We start from the raw sequence: 21,424 nt of genomic DNA on the forward strand, positions 1-21,424 counted from the left end.
CAACAATGAGATACCGGGGACCGGTGGGACACAGCGGGGTGGCGCCACTTCTATGTGACCGCTAGGTGGTGCTGAAGGTCACTCTCTCTGACAACTGTACCCTTTTTGAGAGGGTTTGTTTGGGCCCCTCACTATTCCTCCTATGCAGTGGTCTGAACCTTATCAAGCATAGTCCCATATTCAACGACTGACCACAAAACCACATGAATACATGTACTAAATAATAATAATAATAATAATAATACATTTCATTTATAGAGCACTAAAACACAACTTGTGTTCTTGTCAACAGGCTCAGCAGAGACCATTCCTCCCTCAGGCCCTCATGCTGTAACAAATTATACAAGACAAACGTCAAATTCTCATTTCATCCCACTGTAACCAAAGAAAATTCCATGTTTGTGGTCCCCTCCTCCTAAGTTGTGTTCGGCACGGTGAGATCGGCACCCTTGGGTGTATTCCTCCTGCATTCACAGCAGTGGAGACTTGTTTTCAAGTTGTGTGCTCAGCATTGAGCACTGACCAGGTCCGTATCTACTACTTACAACACCAGGTGACCTGACCTGTATCTTTCTTCAGTTGACTTAGTTTGACCCACTGGGGCCTGCAGTTTAGAGGGCTGCGCCATCTAAGGTCTGAAGTCATTATTTCAAAATTAATTAATTAATTTGAGTGATTTATTTACTTTCAAAAATACATAATCATATCTCAAAAGTGTTGCTTTCAGAATATATATATATATATTTTTTTTACAAAATAGTTACAGTTAGTGGACTAAACCTTTGTGCCTCCTTCTACTTAAATCTCTTTTATTCCTACTACCACTGGTGGCTGGGTCTCTTGTTGTCACAACTCTAACCCAAAGTGGTTCTTTGTTATTTATCTGAAAAAAGCATTTACTATAAAAATGTTCTTATTCCATTATAACTAATTAAAAAAAGAATCAAGACAGCAAATTGTCTGTTGTCTGACATTAAGTTCAGCAAACAAGAGATTTTTTGACCCTGAACATACAGTGTACTCTCAAAGTCTGGCATAAGACGATATATATTGATTTAGTTCTTTTATTTAATGGATCCTGTCAAGAAATCAATGTTTTTTGTTATTAATGGGCTAAGTTATGAAATAAATGCTCTCAGTGACATGTAGCATAATGCTGACGACGTTTTTTAATAATGCATGATATCTGACAATTTTTTGTTTATCTCTGACTTTCATTTCTTGTTTAATTCCTTAGAAGTGTCTTGTGATTGTGAACTGGTGTTCTTTTTGTCTGTCTCACTGCACTGTGGTATGAATCGACGACCACAGAGAACATGCTGATTGTGTAACTGCTTTCTCTTCCTTTAATGAGACTGTCATCTGATGGAAAAATACTTGTAAGCACAGCAAAGCAATTTTAATCTATATTTCATCAAAAGCAGATCCTCATTTTAAAGTAGAGTGTATGTGTCCAAAACCACAGAGTGACCAAGATCACACTCTTCTGATGAACAGATTTAATTATCTTATTGGAGTATCATTTAAAAACAAATTCTGCAGTAAGCAGTAGCCCAGGTTTGGGGTACAGGGAACTGAATGGTTAACCAGACACATTTCTTTATACAATAATTACGCAAGGTTTGTGAAAATATAAACAACACAATATGTTTACTGCAAAAGTGTTGTGTCATTTACACTGTGATTAACATCTCTATTAACCAACATTACAGAGATAATAAGGTTTGGAGTGAGACAAAGAGGCACATTCCCTCTTGCGTCTAAAACTCATAATATTGAAATTTCTCTGATGGTAAATGAATGAAGGTCAATCAACACAACACTGAGCTGATCATGGTCAATGACTTTATTTTTTTTGTCACATCAATAGCCATAAATGAGGTGTTGCATGTTGATAAGTGGAGGCCGTCCAGCGACGAGGTGACATTACTCTCAATCAGAAAACTAACCACAGCCTGTTAGTGAGAACTATCCTGTCTCTAAACGATTTCACACATTAAAACTTTAGCACACAACCTTGAAACACTGCACCGTGGCTCATCTCATTACATTAAACGTGATAAGATATAAAAGAAGGACGTTTTGAAAATATAAAAAAGGAGAATTGGAAAGAAACACAAGATAAGTATTAACATACACATCAGGGACACACAGCAAAGCCTACTGTACTAATATAAAGCAACATACATACATGAAATAAGCTTTGTACAAGCCAAAGCTTCACTGCCATCTAAAGCGTGGCCTTAGATCATTTTCATCAGTGCACTGATATACATTTCATTAGCTTGCTTATTGCTTTTGCATTGACATACATTCAAGCATGTGTGTGTTAACTACTGTGATGTGTGTGTGCGTGCGTGTGTAGGTACACATGGTGCTTTTCTTCTCTATGGGAATAGATACATCTGTGTTGCCCATATGAATGAGTAACATGCAGTGACTCCTTTTTCTAACAGCAGGCCTCGGTACTGTACATGGATACGACACGGTTTGATGAGGCTGTTCCGCCAAAAGCATGTTTTTCTTTCTTTCTATACTTTGTTCCATAACCCAGAATTTACAGTATATTGTCAAAGTGCTGCCCCTGTTTTAACATCTTCAAACACGAGCGGCTCAATCAATGAATTGCTTATGAAAGACCTTGCGTTATATTTAAATATGTGATTTAGTTTAGAAACAAAGAAATAAAGTAATATAAAATCACATAGTTTAGGGAAACACTACACAAATAAACTACATGACTGATAAAGGTAAACACCATATTCCGTGATTAACATAATGTATTGAAATAAATAATAATAATCATAACATGACATAATACTGGCACAGACCAAACTGGAAACCCATAGCCGCATATTATCTTTACCTTAATGCACCATTTCAATTCTGCCCACTACATAATTATTACCTTATTATAATGCTATTTCACAATGGCTCAGAGCTTTTTCAGTCATACAGTGAGTAATTATATTTTCTCACAGTGACAAAAACAAAAAAAACAAATCAATTTTGTCTCATGGAACTTCAGTTTTACTGAGGTAGGAAGTTCAACTGATGGAAAGACTGAAGGACGATACTTGAATAATAGAACAAAACCAAAGTTGTTTAGAGTTACAGTTATTCATTCAACACTGTATCAAAATTTGATTTTCCCAAGGTATTCAATGAATTCATATTAGCTTGTAAACTTTCTTCACAAGGCAAATACATAATTTCTACACCTTTCAGGTGACCCAGTTTCACTGAGAACAGCTGGACTGTGTGCTTATTAATTATAGGAGCAGAAACATAGGAAAAGCTTTTACCAGTCACTAAGTAGACGGTGAAGTAAAATGGCCAAAGCAAAGGACAGACCGAAAACTTAAACCTAAATCTGACATTTTACATCATCAGTACACAAAACTGACAGCTGCTGCTCCTGCATTTCGTCATCTATCAATCATACATTATATCTTATCATCATTCATACACTTCCCTTCTTATCAATCAATAAGAGAAACAAGTGTGATTGTCAGGGGCGGTCAGAAAAGTTACTTCCTCTCTGTTGTAGACAAGCTATTCTAATTCTAATATATCTTTTCTTTGCCTCTAAAATTCCCTTGGTCGTAGTTATTTTTTGGCCTAACACAACTAAAATATTTTTAAACGTCGAGAAATGTGTATGGTGAAGTTGTCTAAATTATGATTGTTTTAGTTTATTTATTGATTAATTTTATGTTTGTGATATATAATATACAAATATATTATATATGTAAATTGTATAGCTATGTTATCATATATCTATATATATAAATAGATAGATAATTGAATATTTACATTTCATCAATAATACAAAATCATATTTAGATAAGACTTCAGGGAAAGAAAATTAAATACATATATGTAAAAGAAACAGCAGATGTTATTCTTGTAATAGTCTATATTGATTAATTAAATTACCACATACGACTGTACTACTATCATAGTGTAGTTGACAAAATATCATGCTAGAGCCACTCAATGAACTTCAACTTTTCTGCTGTAAATTGCTGACTGACCATTAGTAAAGCATATAATAATAATTTAAAAAATATTTTATGTTCAAACCATTGTTACTTGCCAGTTGCCAATCTGATAGCTGCATCAAAACAAATACTATACTATACTATTTTAGACTTTAAATTAGGACCTTTGTTTCTGTGTGTATGAAAATAATGTGTGTTAACACCAACCGTGTACTGTACTGTAAATACAGTGAGTGACTGACTGATTGATTAATGAGTGGCTGCCTGAAAACTGGGAGAGATGTTAAACATCATCTAAAGGTTGAGGACAAATAAGGAGATGCATTGTCAAGCATGTTAACATGAATGACTCTGTATATATACTTGGGTTTGCATTAGATATTCGTTGTTTCACAACTGAACACTGGTTTCAGACTAAATTTACATTTACATGTTGTCATTTTGGTAGGCGCTCTTATTCAAAGTGACAAACAACTGAGGGTCAACACTAAAAGTTCAGTACAGTAGGAGACGCTGAAGTTAGTGCTAAGTGTGAAATCTGTTCTATAGACAAAATGTGTGTGAGATCAGGTAAAGACTAATATCAACAATTTAAAAAAAAAGACAGTTGGCGAGTGGCATTACAAGAGATTAAGCACAGCAGCCTGGCAGCATGTCATGTTATTGTAAACTGGTTTAATGTCCTGGATCATTTAGAAAATTTGTTGTCATTGAGATGATTTTGTTAGCTTCGATTCTCACGATTGTTAATGCTTTGAAATTTTGCTACATCCCTCTCATCATTCTCATGATTTACTCACTTCTGAATTTTGCTGGAGGTACAGTAACCTCAACTGACTGCGCTACAATGGCTTTTGGGTTTTCTCTGCTTAGTTTCTAAGGATTAAAAATGAAGTGAGAGAGTATATATACATGAATGAAAGCGATGCTCCACATTTTTTTAGCACCAGGTGACGACCCACAAGTCTGCTAAATGTGTGAGCTGGAACAATCAAAGTCAAAAGTACAGTGCCTATGTTAAGAATTGAACCAACATCCCTACAGAGGTTTGCAAGTGTTTTGCCTCTCAAACATTTCGTTTGTCCGCTCTGTTAAACTCTTTATCTGCACATGAGGGTATAAAAAAAGATACAGTATATTCTTCCATGACTGATTCAAACTAGCTGAAGAAGCCTCTAACTCCACCCCCGAGCCTTTCCCAAGTAATTAAAGCATAAAGTCGGCCACATCTTCAACTGTTAAACTAAAAAGGATTCTATTCTCGCCCCAGGATTTCCATTCCCCTTCGCCCCCCAACCTCCTTACACACCTCGCTCTCTGCTGTCCACAAACTGGACCATCTGTTTACGAGCATGGGAGATGACTGGAGTAAGTGGAATGACTGGAGTACTGGGCGTAGTCGCGTCAGGAGTCGCTGCGCCGGGGGTTGAAGCTGCAGGTGTGGAAGCAGCAGATGATGAAGCACCAGGCGTAGAAGCAGCTGGGGTCGAAGCACCAGGGGTGGTGCCTGGTGTTGTACCCGGAGTGGCAGGGATCACAACCACAGAGGCCGAACCCCGAATATCAGCCCCAGTTCGAGGCTCCACTCGTGGGGTGGATGTGATAAAACGAGCCTCCCTGATCCGGTAAGGACTCCGGTAGGTGGAGATGGGCGACAGCTCGGAGCCCCAGCCAAGATAGCTGCCGCTGGAGGGAGACAGTGCGTCTGCGCTGAAGTACAGCGTAGTGCTTGACTCTCCAGGGATCCCTGGTACTTTCTCTGGGGAACCAATCACGAGAGGGGAACGCCGCTCAGGTGACCAGCCCGGAGTCTTGATGTCCAGAGAACACACGGAGGACGAGGGTTCGGTCAGGGTTCCAGCGTTGCTGTCGATGTGGCGGAGGCTTTCTGGTTGCAGTGGGGACGAAAGTGAGGGTGAACCAAAGGCTGCACTCTGAAACTCCTCATCACCTTTGAAAATAAAATCACATGGAATTTAAAGTGTGTTGCAAACAATACACACAGTGCCATGGGGAACTTCTAAAATGAATATGAAATGTAAATAATAACTAAATAAATATGAAAAAAAGAACAGGATATGAAAATTACAAAAAGTTCTATTGAGTCAGCTCAATCCCACTGCATCATCGTTCATTTTTGGAATTAAAGATGATGCAGCACTAAACTATGTTTTATCTCTATGTGGTCCCTGCATGTTATGTTTACAGTTAATCAGGCATCCAACCTTTTCCTTCTGATGGTGGAGCACTGGACTCTTCTTCTGCCGTCTCTTCGGGAATAACCTCCTGGATCGGGATAATCTCTGGAAACCGTCTCATATCCTGGATTGTTGTGGGAGGAGCTTTTCTCACCGGTCTGGCCACAACACTGGTGAGAGGCGGCTTTTTTGGCTGGACCTCCTCTCTCACCTGGGGGCGAGTTATACAGCTGAGTCTCAGACTGCGGACAAACTGAAACTCTCCTGCACTCATACGTTTTCATAGCAAATCTAGAGGCTGACACTGCTGTCATTTTTTTTCTCATGACCACATGGGTTGCAATACGTGCATCTTGCACATTAACAAGAATCTTCAAGCAGCTGTTTATATGTTTCAAGTGGTTACTAAAGCATATTTTTTATAATTAGGCTTATGGAATCAGTTTTTGTCCGTAGGAAAATGTGCCAAACCCCGTTTAAAATATGTGCACTGTTTATGCTGCTTTCAGTTCATTCTCTCCTTTTTAAAATTCTTCACATTGTGGCTTTAAGTACTGATTTTCTGTATTCTTATAGTTTCCACTCTCAGGTCAGTGGACAATAACTCAAACAAAGATCTTGCCTGTGGAACCTGGGTCACCTGAGTCACCGGCCCAGGTTGAGGAGTTGGATACGAGATCTGAGGAACCTGTGGTTGAACAGGTGGAACCTGACAAATCACAGCACAAATAACAATAAGAAACCTCGTTGCAGGATCTTAACAGACAGGGAAACTCTCTTCTGAATGTAATTTTGTTGAGATTCATAGGACACTTTCAAGAACAGGAACGCAACAAACCTGTGGGACATAAGGTTCATCTGGGGAGTGAAACTCTTCAGACAGACCCATCAGTCCGGCCAGTCCCCCCTCGCCATATGCCGACCAGATATTTGCTACATCCCCCGTCTTCATTGCCAAACGAATCAGTAGCCAGTGGTGATGTTTCCAGCCCTCCCATTGGATAGGAAGGTCCATGAGAGTCGCACCGCCTGATTATATTAACAACCACAGTTGTAATTAGACAGACAGACAGACATAAATAGATAGATAGATAGATAGACATACATACATAGATAGATAGATAGATAGATAGATAGACATACATAGATAGATAGATAGATAGATAGATAGACATACATAGATAGATAGATAGATAGATAGATAGATAGATAGATAGATGGACATACATAGATAGATAGATAGATAGATAGATAGATATTTAACGGACCACACAGTGTTGCATGGCGATGGAAAGTGGGTGTGACTTTCTCCTCCAATGAGAGCGTAGAGCCACGCTCCGTGCAGGCTCCACCTATCCCTCTGTGGCGAATACTCTGGAAAATCTCAAAGGATTTAGGGTGGAGGAAACGATAGTACAGAACCAACGCTATCACTCCTGCAGAGAGAAAAAGAGAGGAGGGCTTGGGATGAAGGTGTGCAGGTGCATAAAGAGAGTATGAATCTCAAAAGTAAAGGAGGAAATGTTACTACAGCCATACAGGTGTGAAAAATAAGACATGAACAAAGAGGAATGATGTGTTTGGATTTGCACATGTAGAATGCTGAGTTTTTATAAAGTGTGTGGTTGTGCTTCTGACCAATGAGGAAGCTGCAGAATACTGCAGCCGGGATGCCAACAGTGTCCCAGGACACCATGGTAAACAACCAGGAGGAGGCCAGCAGAAGAAAAGCGTTCTCTAAGAACATAACCTGAGGAAGAAACAGAAATTGATACCACTTCCAAAATGTGACACCCATATGTGTATCACAATCTCCTGTTATCTGTGAAGTCACGTAGATTTTTATCAGTTTACAACTGTTGTTCAAGTAGTGTCTGAGTGATCAAACAGATGGACACCTTCATCCAAAGTGTTTTCAGTTTAACACTGAATCAGTTGGTGAACTGCACTCAGATTCATTTGCAGAAGGCGTTTATATCCGTCGGAGTTCAATGGCTATATCTTCTCTCATAATACAGTACATGGGAAAAACTTGTTTCATCATTTTAATTTTTCTGTTTTCATGTCCTCAAAAGGTTTGTGTTTCAGTGTTTCTGTGTTTGCCAGAGCCCCCTGCTTATAAAATGAATACTAACCAAAATGTAGGTTAATTTCCACATCAGTGATACTAACGCAAGAAGAATCTATAATTTTTCTTTTGTTATTTGTTGTCATTTATGTCTCTGCTCCATGACGAATCAAACAACTGACACAAGAAGTTGCACCATTGCATAATGTGAATGTACCGACAAAGCATGACCTCAAAAACCCAAACCTACCAGGTAGAATCCAGCCATGCGGTATCTGGATTGACCGTACTTCACGTTGAGGAAAAGAAAGATGTGAATGGCTCCCAGCACAAGGTTGAAGATTCTCCAACGACTAGTTGATCGTATGATGTCTGTCTGCTGAGACACCATCCAGAATGTTGCACCCAGCCAGTGCACACCTGGCACACACACACACACACACACACACACACGTCCAAATAAATATTCAACCTCTAACACATACATAAACACACTAATTCAGAAGACAGTGTTTACAGTAGAGTTAGACCTGGTCTCAACAATAAAATATGATCAGCTGAGAAGCCAAAAGACTCATGACTGACTGTTTGTCGGATTCAACAAAAACAACTTGCCAATGACTCCCAGGATCCACTGTTTGAAGATACGTGTGAAGAGCATGAGAACAGCAAATCGAGATCCCAACATACCGATCTGCAGACAGAGAAAAAACAAACCTGTCGCTCAAAAAACCCTCTCACAAATCAAAAACACACCTACAGTATTAATACACTGTTCATTTCACTTTGACTGTTATATTGAGGATTCATGTCGTACATATTGGTTGTTTGAAGTTTTAAAAAAATGCTCACCCTCCACAGCAGTCGACAGAGAATGGCAGCAGGGGTCATGTGTAAGTGGCCTGGTCTGATAAGTGAACAGGCTCTGGCATAGAGGACCAAGGCCCAGGCAAGAGACAACAAGCACACGACAAAACACACCGAGGCTGGTGGGGAGAGGCGAAGAGTCAAGAGGACCAAGGCAGAGAGGAAAAAAAGGGATGCATTACTGTACATTAGATACAAGACTGCTAAGTAAAGCTGCTTTAATTTTTTTTGCCACTGAAGGGCAGCAGAACAAGCTAAGGTACTCATTTAAACATCAAGCACACAGAGCATCATTGTCCTGTTTCTGGCCAGCTGACAAATCTCTTGTGGCTCTGTTTTGGTCTCCTCCAGTTCCTGAGGCAGATATCAGGCTCTATGTTCATCAGCCAATCAGCTTTGTTTGCAGTATGGTGCTGGTAAATAAGCGCACTGTGGCTTTATCAGACCTATTCGGCTTTAGCTCGATGCATCGATGGAAATAATTCTCATGAGAGAGATGAGAGTGAACCTTCTCTAGAAAGTTCCCAGACTGTTGATTATAATCACACAACATATGCTGTTCCGCACCACACCCACAAATTTACATGTGCTGTATCACCCTCACACACATACTATACACATGCTCTACTCAGTGTCTCCCTTTTACCTGGAGATTTGATTCCTATATCAGTACAGATGAGCACATAGGTCTGCAGCAGCGTCTGGGGGAGGGTGACCACCAAGGCCTCAAAAAGTCGTAAGGCCGATACATCTGCCTGCTGCATGATCTCAGCATACACTTCCTCATCAGGCAGATTCATACACTCCAACAGCCTGTGAAAGACGGAGATGGATGAAGGGGAGGCAGGGAGGAAGATGAAGGCACAGAGAGAAATGCATCATTGTCAAGATCATCATACATCATCAAACATTAACAGAGCCTTGTAAATATCCAACTTAAACCAGTTACTCATGGTTTGAGACCAATCAAAGTAGCTCTGTTCCTTATAACAGTTTTGACAGATCTCCATCACACATATATAAAGATGTCCCACCTTCTGAAGATACCAAGGTGCAGTATATGTGTCCAGGTGAGAGACTTCCTGCGGATGCGTCCATCTGACAGGTACCACAGGTAACTGAGCCACTGAGGACCCCAACCTGGGAAACATTGAATGTGACAAAATCAATATCAATCTGTCAACCAGTCTATCTACTGTATCTTTTTAATAATTGGGTAGTAGTTACTGATGTTATCTCACCTGGCAACAGGAACAGTGCAGTGAAGCCGGCAAGATGGGCGTAACAGTAGTTGTGACCCACCCACAGGTAGTACACAAAGCAGTAGATCACTGGGGAAAAAAACAAAACAAACATGAACAATTGTAAATGAATTGTAATGTTGAAATGTAACTAAATACAAAATAAACACATGTATGAAGTTTGAGGTAGTTGCATTTTGACTGAGTATTTATATTAGATACTACTTTATACTTCTCCTCGGGAACTATATTATATAATGTAGAATGTAAATATAGAACTTTTAACTTCTGCTTACATTTATTGAACTGCGATTGTTATCAGTTACTCTGTTGATTAAGATTCTACACAAATTTTATCATTGCCTTATGACATATGCATAAACAAATGAGACAACACAACAATATACCGTAGAGAATAGTTAAAATAAGCTCAGTTTTGTCATGTAATAAAAAATACATCACTGATAATAATGAAATAATTTAAAATGTTGTAATATAACACTGATGGGAGCTGTTCTGCAATATGGTTTTTTTGATAGTACTGTACAGGTAAGTGAGAAGACTAACACCTCCAATGACATTTTGAGTGAAAGACTTTACTTGAAATGGAATATTTTTAGTGAAGGGCTTGTATACTTGTCCCACTTGTACCACCAATTAACCTCCTCAACTGCGCACACACACACACACACACACACACACACTCACACACACACACACACACACACACACACACACACACAATTGATCACAAGTAACCTGCTGCAGCATTTGATCAGAGGAGCATTTGAATGTGTGTGTATTTTGTGAGTGTCCACTTCTTCAGATGACCTCAGCTCTGCACGTCATCCCATCTAAGATTCGGACAACAAGGCAGCTGGTGCCTCTTCTCCTCACCACACTGTCTGAGGCTCTCTGCCTCCCTCCATCCATCCCTCCCTCCCTCCCTCCATATATGTAACCTGAACCCGTTTGAGCTGCTAAACAGGCGGGCTGTCCGGACCAGACTGGGCCCCAACCCGGGGTACGCCCATCCCCTTGTCCATTCATGCACCTCCAAAAAAAAAAAAAGGGCGCTGGAATATGACAACATGACTCAGCTTTGCTTCTGTTCAGGAAAAAAAACAACACTTGGCTAAAAATGATGCAGCTGTGTGAAAGATGGAAAAACTCTGGCATGAGTCTGCAGTTTTGCTGCATGCACGATTTCATCGAGGGTATAAAAATAGGGGGAGAAGGCGCACTGGTGCCGACTGCAGACTCTGCTCTGACTCAATAATGCACGACCACACGACGAGAGGCGATGAAAACAACATCCCAACTTTACATGTCGTGTAATCCGACATGTCATCCCAAACCTGCAGTCTCATCGAGACGTGGTGTGTCTCTCTCCCATCACTCACTGTTCATCCATCCATACTGGACAAACGGGCACGCGCACACGTGCACGCGCATGGCAATAAAGTCAAATAGCACACCGCAGGAATGTGCACGGGCACATGTGGTCACGTTACAGTCAACCAACACATCGTTAATAACACTACACTCGGTGTGTGTGTGTGTGTGTGTGTGTGTGTGTGCAGTGTGTGTGTGTGTGTGCGTGTGTGTGTGTGTGTGTCCCAGGTAGGACTCACGCGCCGTCCTCTCCGCAACGAGGAGAAATGCGGTAAAGGCGAAGACGCACACTTGGCAGCAGGGCGCGCAGGAGCCTCCGTGGCTCGGAGCCGCCGAGTAGTCTCTCATTGCGAAAATCAAAATCCCAACCGTCTCTCAGATTCACAGACACGAGCATTCATCGGCCCGCAGGGCGGTGTGGTTCTGGTCAGTCCAGGTCCAGCTGCAGCAGCCCGCTCCCTCTGCTCCCTGTCCCGTCCCAGCGTCACCGCCCGTCCCGTTAAAGAGATAGCTTCACTGACGGATCACACAAACCCTGAAGGGACCAAACTTATTCGTTTTTAAGGGAAATATTAGAGTTCGTAGAACAAAGATTAAGCAACAGCAGTGAGCTTTCATTTATTTTTGTGATGATACAGTTTCTGGCGTTATAACATTGATTATGGATATGATGCATAGGATTATTCATTTGGAGGCTCAGGGATGACTCAGAAAAGCCATGTTTATACTATTTATAATATCATATAATGACATGAAATGAAATGTGATATAATATAATATCATATCATATCATATCATATCATGTAATATCATATCATATAATTGCAATGATAAAATAGTATAACATTTGTGTGATTCTCCACAAACTTATTATAGCCAAAATATAGTATTATTTTGGCTATAATACTCCAATTTTCCATTGAAAGTCCGGTATTTGTTGTTTTCACTTTCCTCTCTCTCTCTCCCCCTTGCCCCCATTTTTTTTTTATCACTTGGCATATTGTATGTGTGTGGTCTCAGAAGTGGTTTCTGACCTGAGGAGCAGAAGCTCATTATGGACATTATAGTTTGACTGCAACAGAAAATGTAAATGTAAATGCTTGGCACCTTGCTTTGCACCAACCAATTCAAATGGGTCAAGTTCATGTGTGGGACAAATATTTTCCATCACCTGCATTGTAGTAATGTTTCCGGGGAAACTGTTTGGCACAATTCCTCAAAGTAATTGTGAGATGCTTGCTAAATATGTCCTCATCCCTATAATGACCAAACATACAAGGTCCAGCCTAACATCCAATTTGGGCTGTAATCTGTGCGTCTTTCCAGTGTTACCTGTGGGTCACTAGTATGATTCCTGTTGCCTAGATTCCTCATTGTATTCACGAGCGAAGGTTTGTGGTTCCAAGTTTCATACTTCTGCCCTGTGAACTGTTGAATCCTTCTGAAATACTTTTGGGTTTTCTTTGGATTTGTTGTTATATTTTTTCAATTAGCCCTTGTGCATATAGTCTCTGTGATTCAGTTTGTCAGCATTGTTCAACCCTAGGCAGCGTGGGTCACTGTGGCTCAGAAGTTATCACTAATATAGGCTACATATTATCAGATATGCTGTAAATGTATAATTGAAAAAATAGACTGCAAACTGGACACCTAGTGCTGGTTCGAACCACTTCCCTGTCCACCATGGATAATTCCTCCACCTCTAAAATAACCACTGACCTGGACAACAGATACATTTTATTTCTTGGCTTACCTTAGTTAGATTATTATAAGTGTATTTTAATGCTGCATGTCTATCAGCCACAAAATTCTCTGGACATACAGTTTGTGATTTACCGCAGCCCATAACCCAACATGTACAACAACCCCCAACAACACTCAAAAAGTTGGGGAAGAAATATGAGCCACACTTTGATTTTAATAAAGGGCTTTAATACATAATATGTACAGAAAACAATATTCAAAATAATCCTGGGATATAGTTTTGAAATTTTTTCAGCCCATTACCACAGTAACCAAATAAAGTAAGGCAGCATGATGCTCTCAACCATGATGACCTGCTGTCCGAATGTGCAACAAAGCCTACAGCTGATAGGATGGTAATCCTTGGTCTAATTGTTTTTTGAATCGACCTCCATAACCTCTCTTGTGAGTGAGCATTCATTAGTTTATTTACTTATCTATATGAAAAGTTGCAGCAGTAAAAGCACCATATATGCGAAATCTCCAACTTGGCATGGAACTAAAGTTTTTCTTCCCTCCTATTTAATCTTACAAAGAGTTTCCACTACTCAGCTCACAATTATAGAATTTTTTTTACAAACAATGAGTGAGCTGAGAAAAGTGCAACAACACAGAATCATGAATATTTGAATCCGCACACACATCAAACGCAGCAGCCTCCATGATGCCTCTCGTCGCCTCTGTACTTGCTCCACGATTCTGAAAAGCACCTGATTAAAAAAAAAAAATGTCTGTACAGTTTTCACTAGCAGTAACATTATGACAGTAGTTACACGTCACATTTTTGTAAGTCTCCCAGTTTCAGTCTAAGCCATTTCATTCTTTGTATAATATCTGAACAAATGATGACAGCATTCCTGAGAATCCACGCTCTGTCGGTCCCTTGATGGATATTCAGGCCACAAGGACGTTCCTCCAACCACCTCAGTGAAATCCTGTGTGGTAGGACTGATAGGTTATATCATATCATGTGTTTTCCGTGTTGTTCACACCGTAGAGAGGACTGCTCCAGGCAGTGCTGTCAGGAATAGTTTGGAGTGCAGACAGCGCTCCCAAACCGATGGATAATGTTCAATTCATCCAGTTATTGTTCTCATTTTATTTGTTAGACTATTATTTCACCTCTTGTCCATCAGTGCGCCTGTGCAGCTTCATGTCCTTCTGACTATCTGCCTGACTGAGCATGTGTCAGTAATATCTGTTGAGGCTTTGAGTGACTGTACTGATGTCCGGTTGTCCGTTCATCCAGATCTCTCGGAGAATCCTTTCCCGCTCCTCAAGCCGCTGGGCTCGGTCCAACTCTGGTGATACAGAGAGAGAGAGAGAGAGGGGGGTTAAAGTACACATCCACTCACTGTCCATTCACATTACCATTAAAATTTCACAGGTCAAGATGACTACAGTACGCAGAAACATAATCCAATGTGTCTGACAAACAGAACAGACACAGTTAATGTAGATGTAGATGTTGTTTGCATATTTTGGCATCTTTGAGTCCGATTGGTAAATTTGGTGAAACAAGTTTGTGCAAATATTTTCTGACATTTTAAAAGACTTGATCTTGAGTTTTGATTTGTGATAAATATGTCATGATTCCTATTTGTTAATGTTTAGATTCATTTCCATACATATATAAAACTGGAAATGGTGTGTGTGTGTGTACCCTCAGCTGATGTGAACATGCTGGCGTGCAGCAGAGCTCTCTCAAAGCGTCTGCGTCGCCGTGCCGACAGGTTGGACGCGTCGTCCCAGTCCTCTGACTCGCTGTCCCCAGCCGGCCCGGCCCCTGCAGCCGCGACCACAGCAGTGCTGTCTGGATTACTGACAGCAGGCTGATGGCGGGGGCAGCTGTGGTGGTGACGGTGATGATGCCTGTGCCTGTGGCGATGGTGAGGGTTGCTGTTCTTTCCATAGTTGCAGTCTGCTCGACAGTGTATCTGGAAGACGATGGCGCAGAGTGTGACAAGGAGGCCAACACACACACCGCCCAGAAACACCAGTGCTGCCTGCTCGGGTTGGTCTGCGACAGAGAGAGAGAGAGAGAGGGTGAATTTAAGAAACATTTCAAGCTTACAGTGAACATATGAATTGCTGCTCCATTCTCCATTCTCTTTCCCTGATCTTTCCATGTCCTGCTGTTTCACATCCTTCTTACCCACTTGTGTTCTCTCTTACTTTCAGTGTCTGCTACCTGTTCCTTGCTCACCTGTCGTTGACATAGACATGTTCGCTTGTCTCCATTCGAATTGTTCCTGTTTCTTCAAAGTAAACTGTCTGATGTTTGGTCTTAATCTTGCCTTTGCAAATTGGTGGTGACAATTGGTGAAAACTTTTCTCTGCTTCAAATTTCAAACGGATCTCACACGGATCTCTGCAAATCCTACAATGGTTTTTGGGCTGTGAGAGTAGTTGGAAGATGTTTCGGTGACGTTGCTCACAAAGTTGTCGTTCAGGACACCAAATGTGTCCATTTACAGGAGTTTTACGGTCTGATCACACACAGTCATACATCAGTTATTCTGATTGGCCCTACCTGCAATGAAGGTGTACGCTGCCAGTAAGTTGCTGAGCAAGGCCATCTCCTGGGAGCCCACCGTCACCTCCATCTCTCCTGTTGTTGTAGCGCTCATGCTTTACTGTGGTTCAAGCTTCTTCTTGTGTTCTCCTGCAGAGGTCAGTGTGGTTCATTCCTCATGGCTCCCCCAGACTGTAGGTTGGAGGGCTGGAGGTGAGCAGGATAGAAAGAATGAAAAGGATATGAGGAGGGTAAAAGGGAAAAGGCTTCGACCCATCAAATTATATATCGCTCTTCATTTTCCCCTTTTACAAGCAAGTCTAACAGTCTTAACCTGAGCTCAGTCAAATGCCAATATTCTAATTGAAGGTAGGACACATCGTTCACCCTCGAGGAGTGATAAAGTCTGCTGCTGTAAAGTTTTCCTTTACAGCATTATGTAAAGGAAAATCATACTAGCTTACAAAGATCAGCTTGAGGAGGATGTCTGGAAATGGATGGAAACGAAAAACCAGGGGACAAAACAAGATTTTAAAAAAACGTAGCTTTGATATACCCCTCACAAAGAACAGAGGAAAAACAGAAAAAGGAGACAGGATTAAGGTAATGATAGATGTCGGACAGGAGAGGCGAGGCTTTTGCAAGACTTTCTGGCAGCTTCGTGGATACAACAACTTGCATATGTAACAGAACTTTGAAAAATGTGCAGCCTCAAACCCAGTCTCCTCCTGTGATACACACTTGTTGTTTCTGTCCTGTGGGATGCTGATGTCATATTTAGATTTATCACCCATGTGCTCTGAGTCTACAGGTATGGGTGACACCATATATACTTCTTGTACATCTATTCTAAGTAGGCCTACTAAAACAGGCAGACACAGAAAAAGAAGAGTCCTTCCTCCTCCATCAGTTGTCCACTCCTACAAGCACAAGTGAGATCCACCAGTAGTCATGTTGATATTGTAGCCAAGTATAGATTTCATTTCCATCCCTGACCACAGGGAAACCCCGGACAGGTCGCCAGGTTATCACAGGGCCAATATACAGAGACAAAATACCATTCACACGCACATTCACTATGGTCAATTTGGAGTCTCCAATTAACCTAACGCCAATCTGAATGTCTTTGGACTGTGGGAGCCAGAGTAACCGGAGAAAACACATGCAGACACGGTGGGGGCCATGAAAACTCCGCACAGAAAGGCCCAAGGTGGTTGATTGGTCTGGATCTGGATGCGAACCAAAGAACCTTCTTACTGTGAGGCAACAGCACTAACCACTGCACCACCGTGAATTTACAAGTCATTTTTAATTGTCGTCTGTTAATTCGAGTATCATTTGCTGACAACAGGACATATCTAAATGAATCCTTTGAGTAGAAATGACTGAATCGAGTCTAAGTAAAGCTCATCACAGGGATTTATTTAGAAATGTTCTGACTCAAACCACTAGGTGGCAACAAATAGCCATCAGCCAACTTCCACTTTGTTCTCACACACACACACACACACACGCACACACACACACACACACACACACACACATTGGGAGATAGCAACTTTGTTGTTTACAGGCTTTAGTGTTTTGTTCTGCTGCTTTTAACTACTTACCTTTTAAGTGGAAGTGCAAATGTCCCCGGTGGGCTCCAAAAGAATGTTTTGGCTCAAACAGATGCACGGCATCAACCAGAGACACATAGCATAGTATTTATTGCCTGAGCCTCATTTACAGCTCCCATATGAAATGTAGAGTGGAGACACAAATTCTTCAAAATTGCATTGTCTAGACACGTAGATCCACATGCAGACAGTTACTTGTACTGGAACTCCCCCATACATAATCAGAATTATACCCTTTCTGTGTGTGTGCGTGTGTGTGTGTGTCTGTGTGTGTGTGTGTGTGTGTGTGTCTGTGTGTGTGTGCGCGTGTGTCTTAGAGTCCAGATTGATATCGTTATGTTTTGACTGAGACGTTCTCAGACATGTATCTCTCGCCTGGTGCATGATGTGGTTTGACTGACTTCAGCTTACATGGCTCCAGAAATAAACCTGTCAGCTCGTCCAGCAAATAAAAGCTCTCTTGCAGTGGATAGTACTGATTAACAACCATTACTTGTTGCAGTTACAGTGTTGTTTAACGCTGTAAGGTAAAGCAAGAGTGTTGGGTTCTTATTATGTTCATCAACTCTGGATTCCTGATGAGAAGTTATTTTTATTCTCTTTAAAATTCTAACACTTGAACGTAGCAATATCTGCACATACACCATGAGTGACACTTTCCTTGACTCTGTGTGAAGCGTGACTTTCTAATTACACAGGAAATTTGTGAAGCCTTTCGGCAAGACGGACATTACTGACATTGTTCACAAACATTTCATAATGTTTTCCTCCCGATTAACGAAAGAAAAATTCTTCCTACAAATAAAATAAGGCTTTGTAGACGTGAGTGAAGCTTGAATATGTTAATCCTGTTCTGTGGGTACAGACAGGAGGGCTACAGGGGGTTTTGTAGAACTGTTTTAATTTCATTATTTCCCCAGCTGACAACTTTAAATGCATCTCATGTGAACGTGTTCTGGCTGATTGTTCATGAGCTTTTCCCCCATTAAACCTTTTATTAATGAGACAGACAAAACTTAATGACAAACCACTGTAGGTGTGAAACACCGTCCTTAAAAAAAAAGATATCAAGTTGAGTCTTCAGGGTTTCACAGCTGAAGCAGAGCAGAAGTATGAAGATGCCAAAGCCTGCATGTTGTGGTCTCACGCCGAAGCAGTGAAGACGACATGGCAGTTTGAACTTCAACAGATGAAAAATGGATGATGCTCTCACAGAACATCAAAGTGGACTGGCCTAATTTTTGAGGAGGCTTTCAGCTGTAAAAACACTGAAACGTAGGGGCAGCGCTCGTGACCCGTTAATTCACACCGAAGAACAATTCTGCATTTTATCTTGTCATGTTTCAAATGTCTCATGCCGACACATGAATCAGCATGAAGAACACGGCCCGGGCCTGTAATTATGTTACAGAAACAGTCATAAGCAATGTATCAAAACCAGGGAAAAAACACGGCAAACAACTCGCACGACTTTGCGGTGCAACGTGACACAGTCAAGCGTAGCCCGACCTCCGGGCACTTCTACATTCACTGACCGTCAGGGCCACTTTGTGATGTTGTGTGTAAATGCTGCGGGACGCGGACGCCCTTCCCTCTCCCACTCTCCCGCCCACTGCCTCTCTTTATCTTTCAGATCTGATCATTTGTCTTTTTTTCTTTTTTTTAAAAATGCTAAAACCATGTGATCATGCCATCATAAATGATTTACGGCTCAGTATATGAACAGCATTGTCTGGATTTAGCAATTTGACGAATATTAACAGCTTTTAAACCTGTTGTGTCATGATGCACCTGCATCTCATGCACCTCTGTACTCATGACACATTTGTGTCTGCCATGATTTACTGTCAGGCAGCCGAACGTCACAGTTATGTAATGACATTAGTACGAGACAGCTGGACTGTAGCCAGCTCATTACAGACAAGCGCTCGAGTCCAACAGCCAAGACAACAGGAGCTGTTTGCACTAATGACATGAGCGGATCCTTCTCCGACATCCCACAAGCTAATAACAAAGATCTTAGTCTTCAAAGGTTTTTGGAGGGTGGATACGTTTGTGGCTTTCGGTACACAGCCGAGGCTCGCTGTTCTCTTTCTGTTACCAGTCTTTATGGTAAGCCGAGCTAATGAGCTGTAGGCTGGACTGTTGCATTTATCATACACACTTGAGTGGTGTCAATCTTCTCATCTGACTCTCAGCAAGAAAGCAGGTAAGCATGTGTCTGGACATGTCTGAATACTATTTAAATTACACAGAGAAGATCAAGTTTATTGCCTCATGGACAATTTAGACAGAGTAAAAAAAAAAAAATGTATAGAATAATGGCAAAGCATGCAGGCAGCTCTTTGGTTGCACACCACCCTGTGTGGCACAATCCTAAATGACCTAAAGTCAAGATGCAACGTGGCAACAGTTTGAGTGCAAGTTGCTCTTTTTCTTCCTCCGTCTTTATTCATAGACACCGATCTTCCTCTCACTTCCCCCTGTGCTTGTGCAGTCTGGTCATATTATCATGTGGCACAAAAGCTCTTTGTGTCTCTCTGTGTGTTACTGTTTAGCACTGCAGTCACAGTGTATGTCTGCAAACGCACACACACACACACACACACACACACACACACACACAGGAGATGCACAAGCACAATTCCGTATGTGCTCATCACACTATAAGCATGTTTCTCCTTCTGTCTGTGTGTGTGTGTGTGTGTGTGTGATACTAATGCAATGTGACACTTGCCTTTCTTTCCTCTGCTGCACTTTTAATAACTGACATAACCTGCAGAGGGAGCAGAGAAAAAGAAGGAGAATAAAGACATGAGCACATGTTAGAAGAAGAAAGGGGACAGGGAGAGAATTGGAGCAAGAGAAAGTAAAAATAGTTGAGGGGGAGAAAAGGGCACGATGTGGAGGTAGGGAGGGAGACAACCTACTGTACTGCACATCATCAACAGCATCAATAGAAATAACAACAAGCATATCATGTGCAATTCTTACCGCATGCAAATGTTTATACTCACATTTCATTAATAACTAGATCCCATCTGGAGTGTGTTTACACTTCTCATCTTCCTCCTCCTCTCCTCGCCTCAACTCTTCTTCCTCCTCCTCTCTTCTCCGCTCTGTTCTCCTCTACCCCCTCTGCTCTCTACTCAATTCAAATATAATTATATGTAGAAATCTTCTGTGTCCTCCCCCGGTTGTTAGATAAATCAGTGCGGACAAGCCTCCGTCTCTTCTTCACTTTCTTATACAAGCTGAAATCTTCTGTCATTCTTTCTTTTCTCCCCTGCAGTTGGCTTCCCCTCTTTGAGGCAGCAGTAGCAGCAGGAGGGATGATGTTGCTCCGAGTGTTTTCCAGAGTGGAGTTTTCAGATATTCCATTTTAGCTGTTCCGGGTTATTTTCCAGACAGAGAGGCAGAGGCCAGGTCCTAAAGGGGACGATGTGACATGAGCAACCGCGACAGGGCGACTAAATCTCTCTCCTCTATCTCAGCCAAACATCAGCTCTCCTTTCTCTCTCTCTCTCTCTCTCTCTCTCCGTTACACACACACACACACACACACACACACACACACACACACACACACACACACACACACACACACACACACACACACACACACACACACACACACACACACACACACACACACACACACACACACACACACACACACACACACATACACACACACACACACACACACACACACACACACAGTTTCTCTGCCTCTGTCTTCCTGGTCTCTCTCTCTGTCTTCCAAGAGGAATA

The 21,424-nt window shown here is 41.5% G+C and overlaps 2 protein-coding genes across 3 annotated transcripts; both read right to left on the reverse strand.

The window, feature by feature from the left end:
- Positions 1-1,831: 1,831 nt before the first annotated feature.
- xkr5b (XK related 5b) lies at positions 1,832-12,259 on the reverse strand. 2 transcript variants are annotated; one of them, XM_035629230.2, is made up of 13 exons: positions 12,013-12,259; positions 10,379-10,468; positions 10,172-10,277; positions 9,784-9,950; positions 9,123-9,256; positions 8,886-8,964; positions 8,521-8,690; positions 7,841-7,952; positions 7,471-7,638; positions 7,041-7,231; positions 6,843-6,911; positions 6,230-6,413; positions 1,832-5,955 (listed from the first exon to the last, which is right to left on the reverse strand). In XM_035629230.2, exons 1-13 carry the CDS (start codon positions 12,119-12,121, stop codon positions 5,306-5,308), a joined length of 2,229 nt encoding a protein of 742 aa, XP_035485123.1. In that variant the 5' UTR covers positions 12,122-12,259; the 3' UTR covers positions 1,832-5,305. The 2 variants fall into 2 exon arrangements, with proteins under 2 accessions (XP_035485123.1, XP_035485122.1); XM_035629229.2 differs by having other exon boundaries at positions 6,825-6,911.
- A 1,448-nt stretch (positions 12,260-13,707) lies between these two features.
- Positions 13,708-21,263, reverse strand: eva1a (eva-1 homolog A (C. elegans)). Its single transcript, XM_035628633.2, has 4 exons — positions 20,668-21,263; positions 16,050-16,238; positions 15,180-15,536; positions 13,708-14,817 (listed from the first exon to the last, which is right to left on the reverse strand). Exons 2-4 carry the CDS (start codon positions 16,144-16,146, stop codon positions 14,705-14,707), a joined length of 567 nt encoding a protein of 188 aa, XP_035484526.2. The 5' UTR covers positions 16,147-16,238; positions 20,668-21,263; the 3' UTR covers positions 13,708-14,704.
- Between the last annotated feature and the right edge of the window lie 161 nt (positions 21,264-21,424).

Source organism: Scophthalmus maximus, chromosome 4 (assembly GCF_022379125.1).
Source record: "Scophthalmus maximus strain ysfricsl-2021 chromosome 4, ASM2237912v1, whole genome shotgun sequence".
NCBI classification, from domain to species: domain Eukaryota; kingdom Metazoa; phylum Chordata; class Actinopteri; order Pleuronectiformes; family Scophthalmidae; genus Scophthalmus; species Scophthalmus maximus.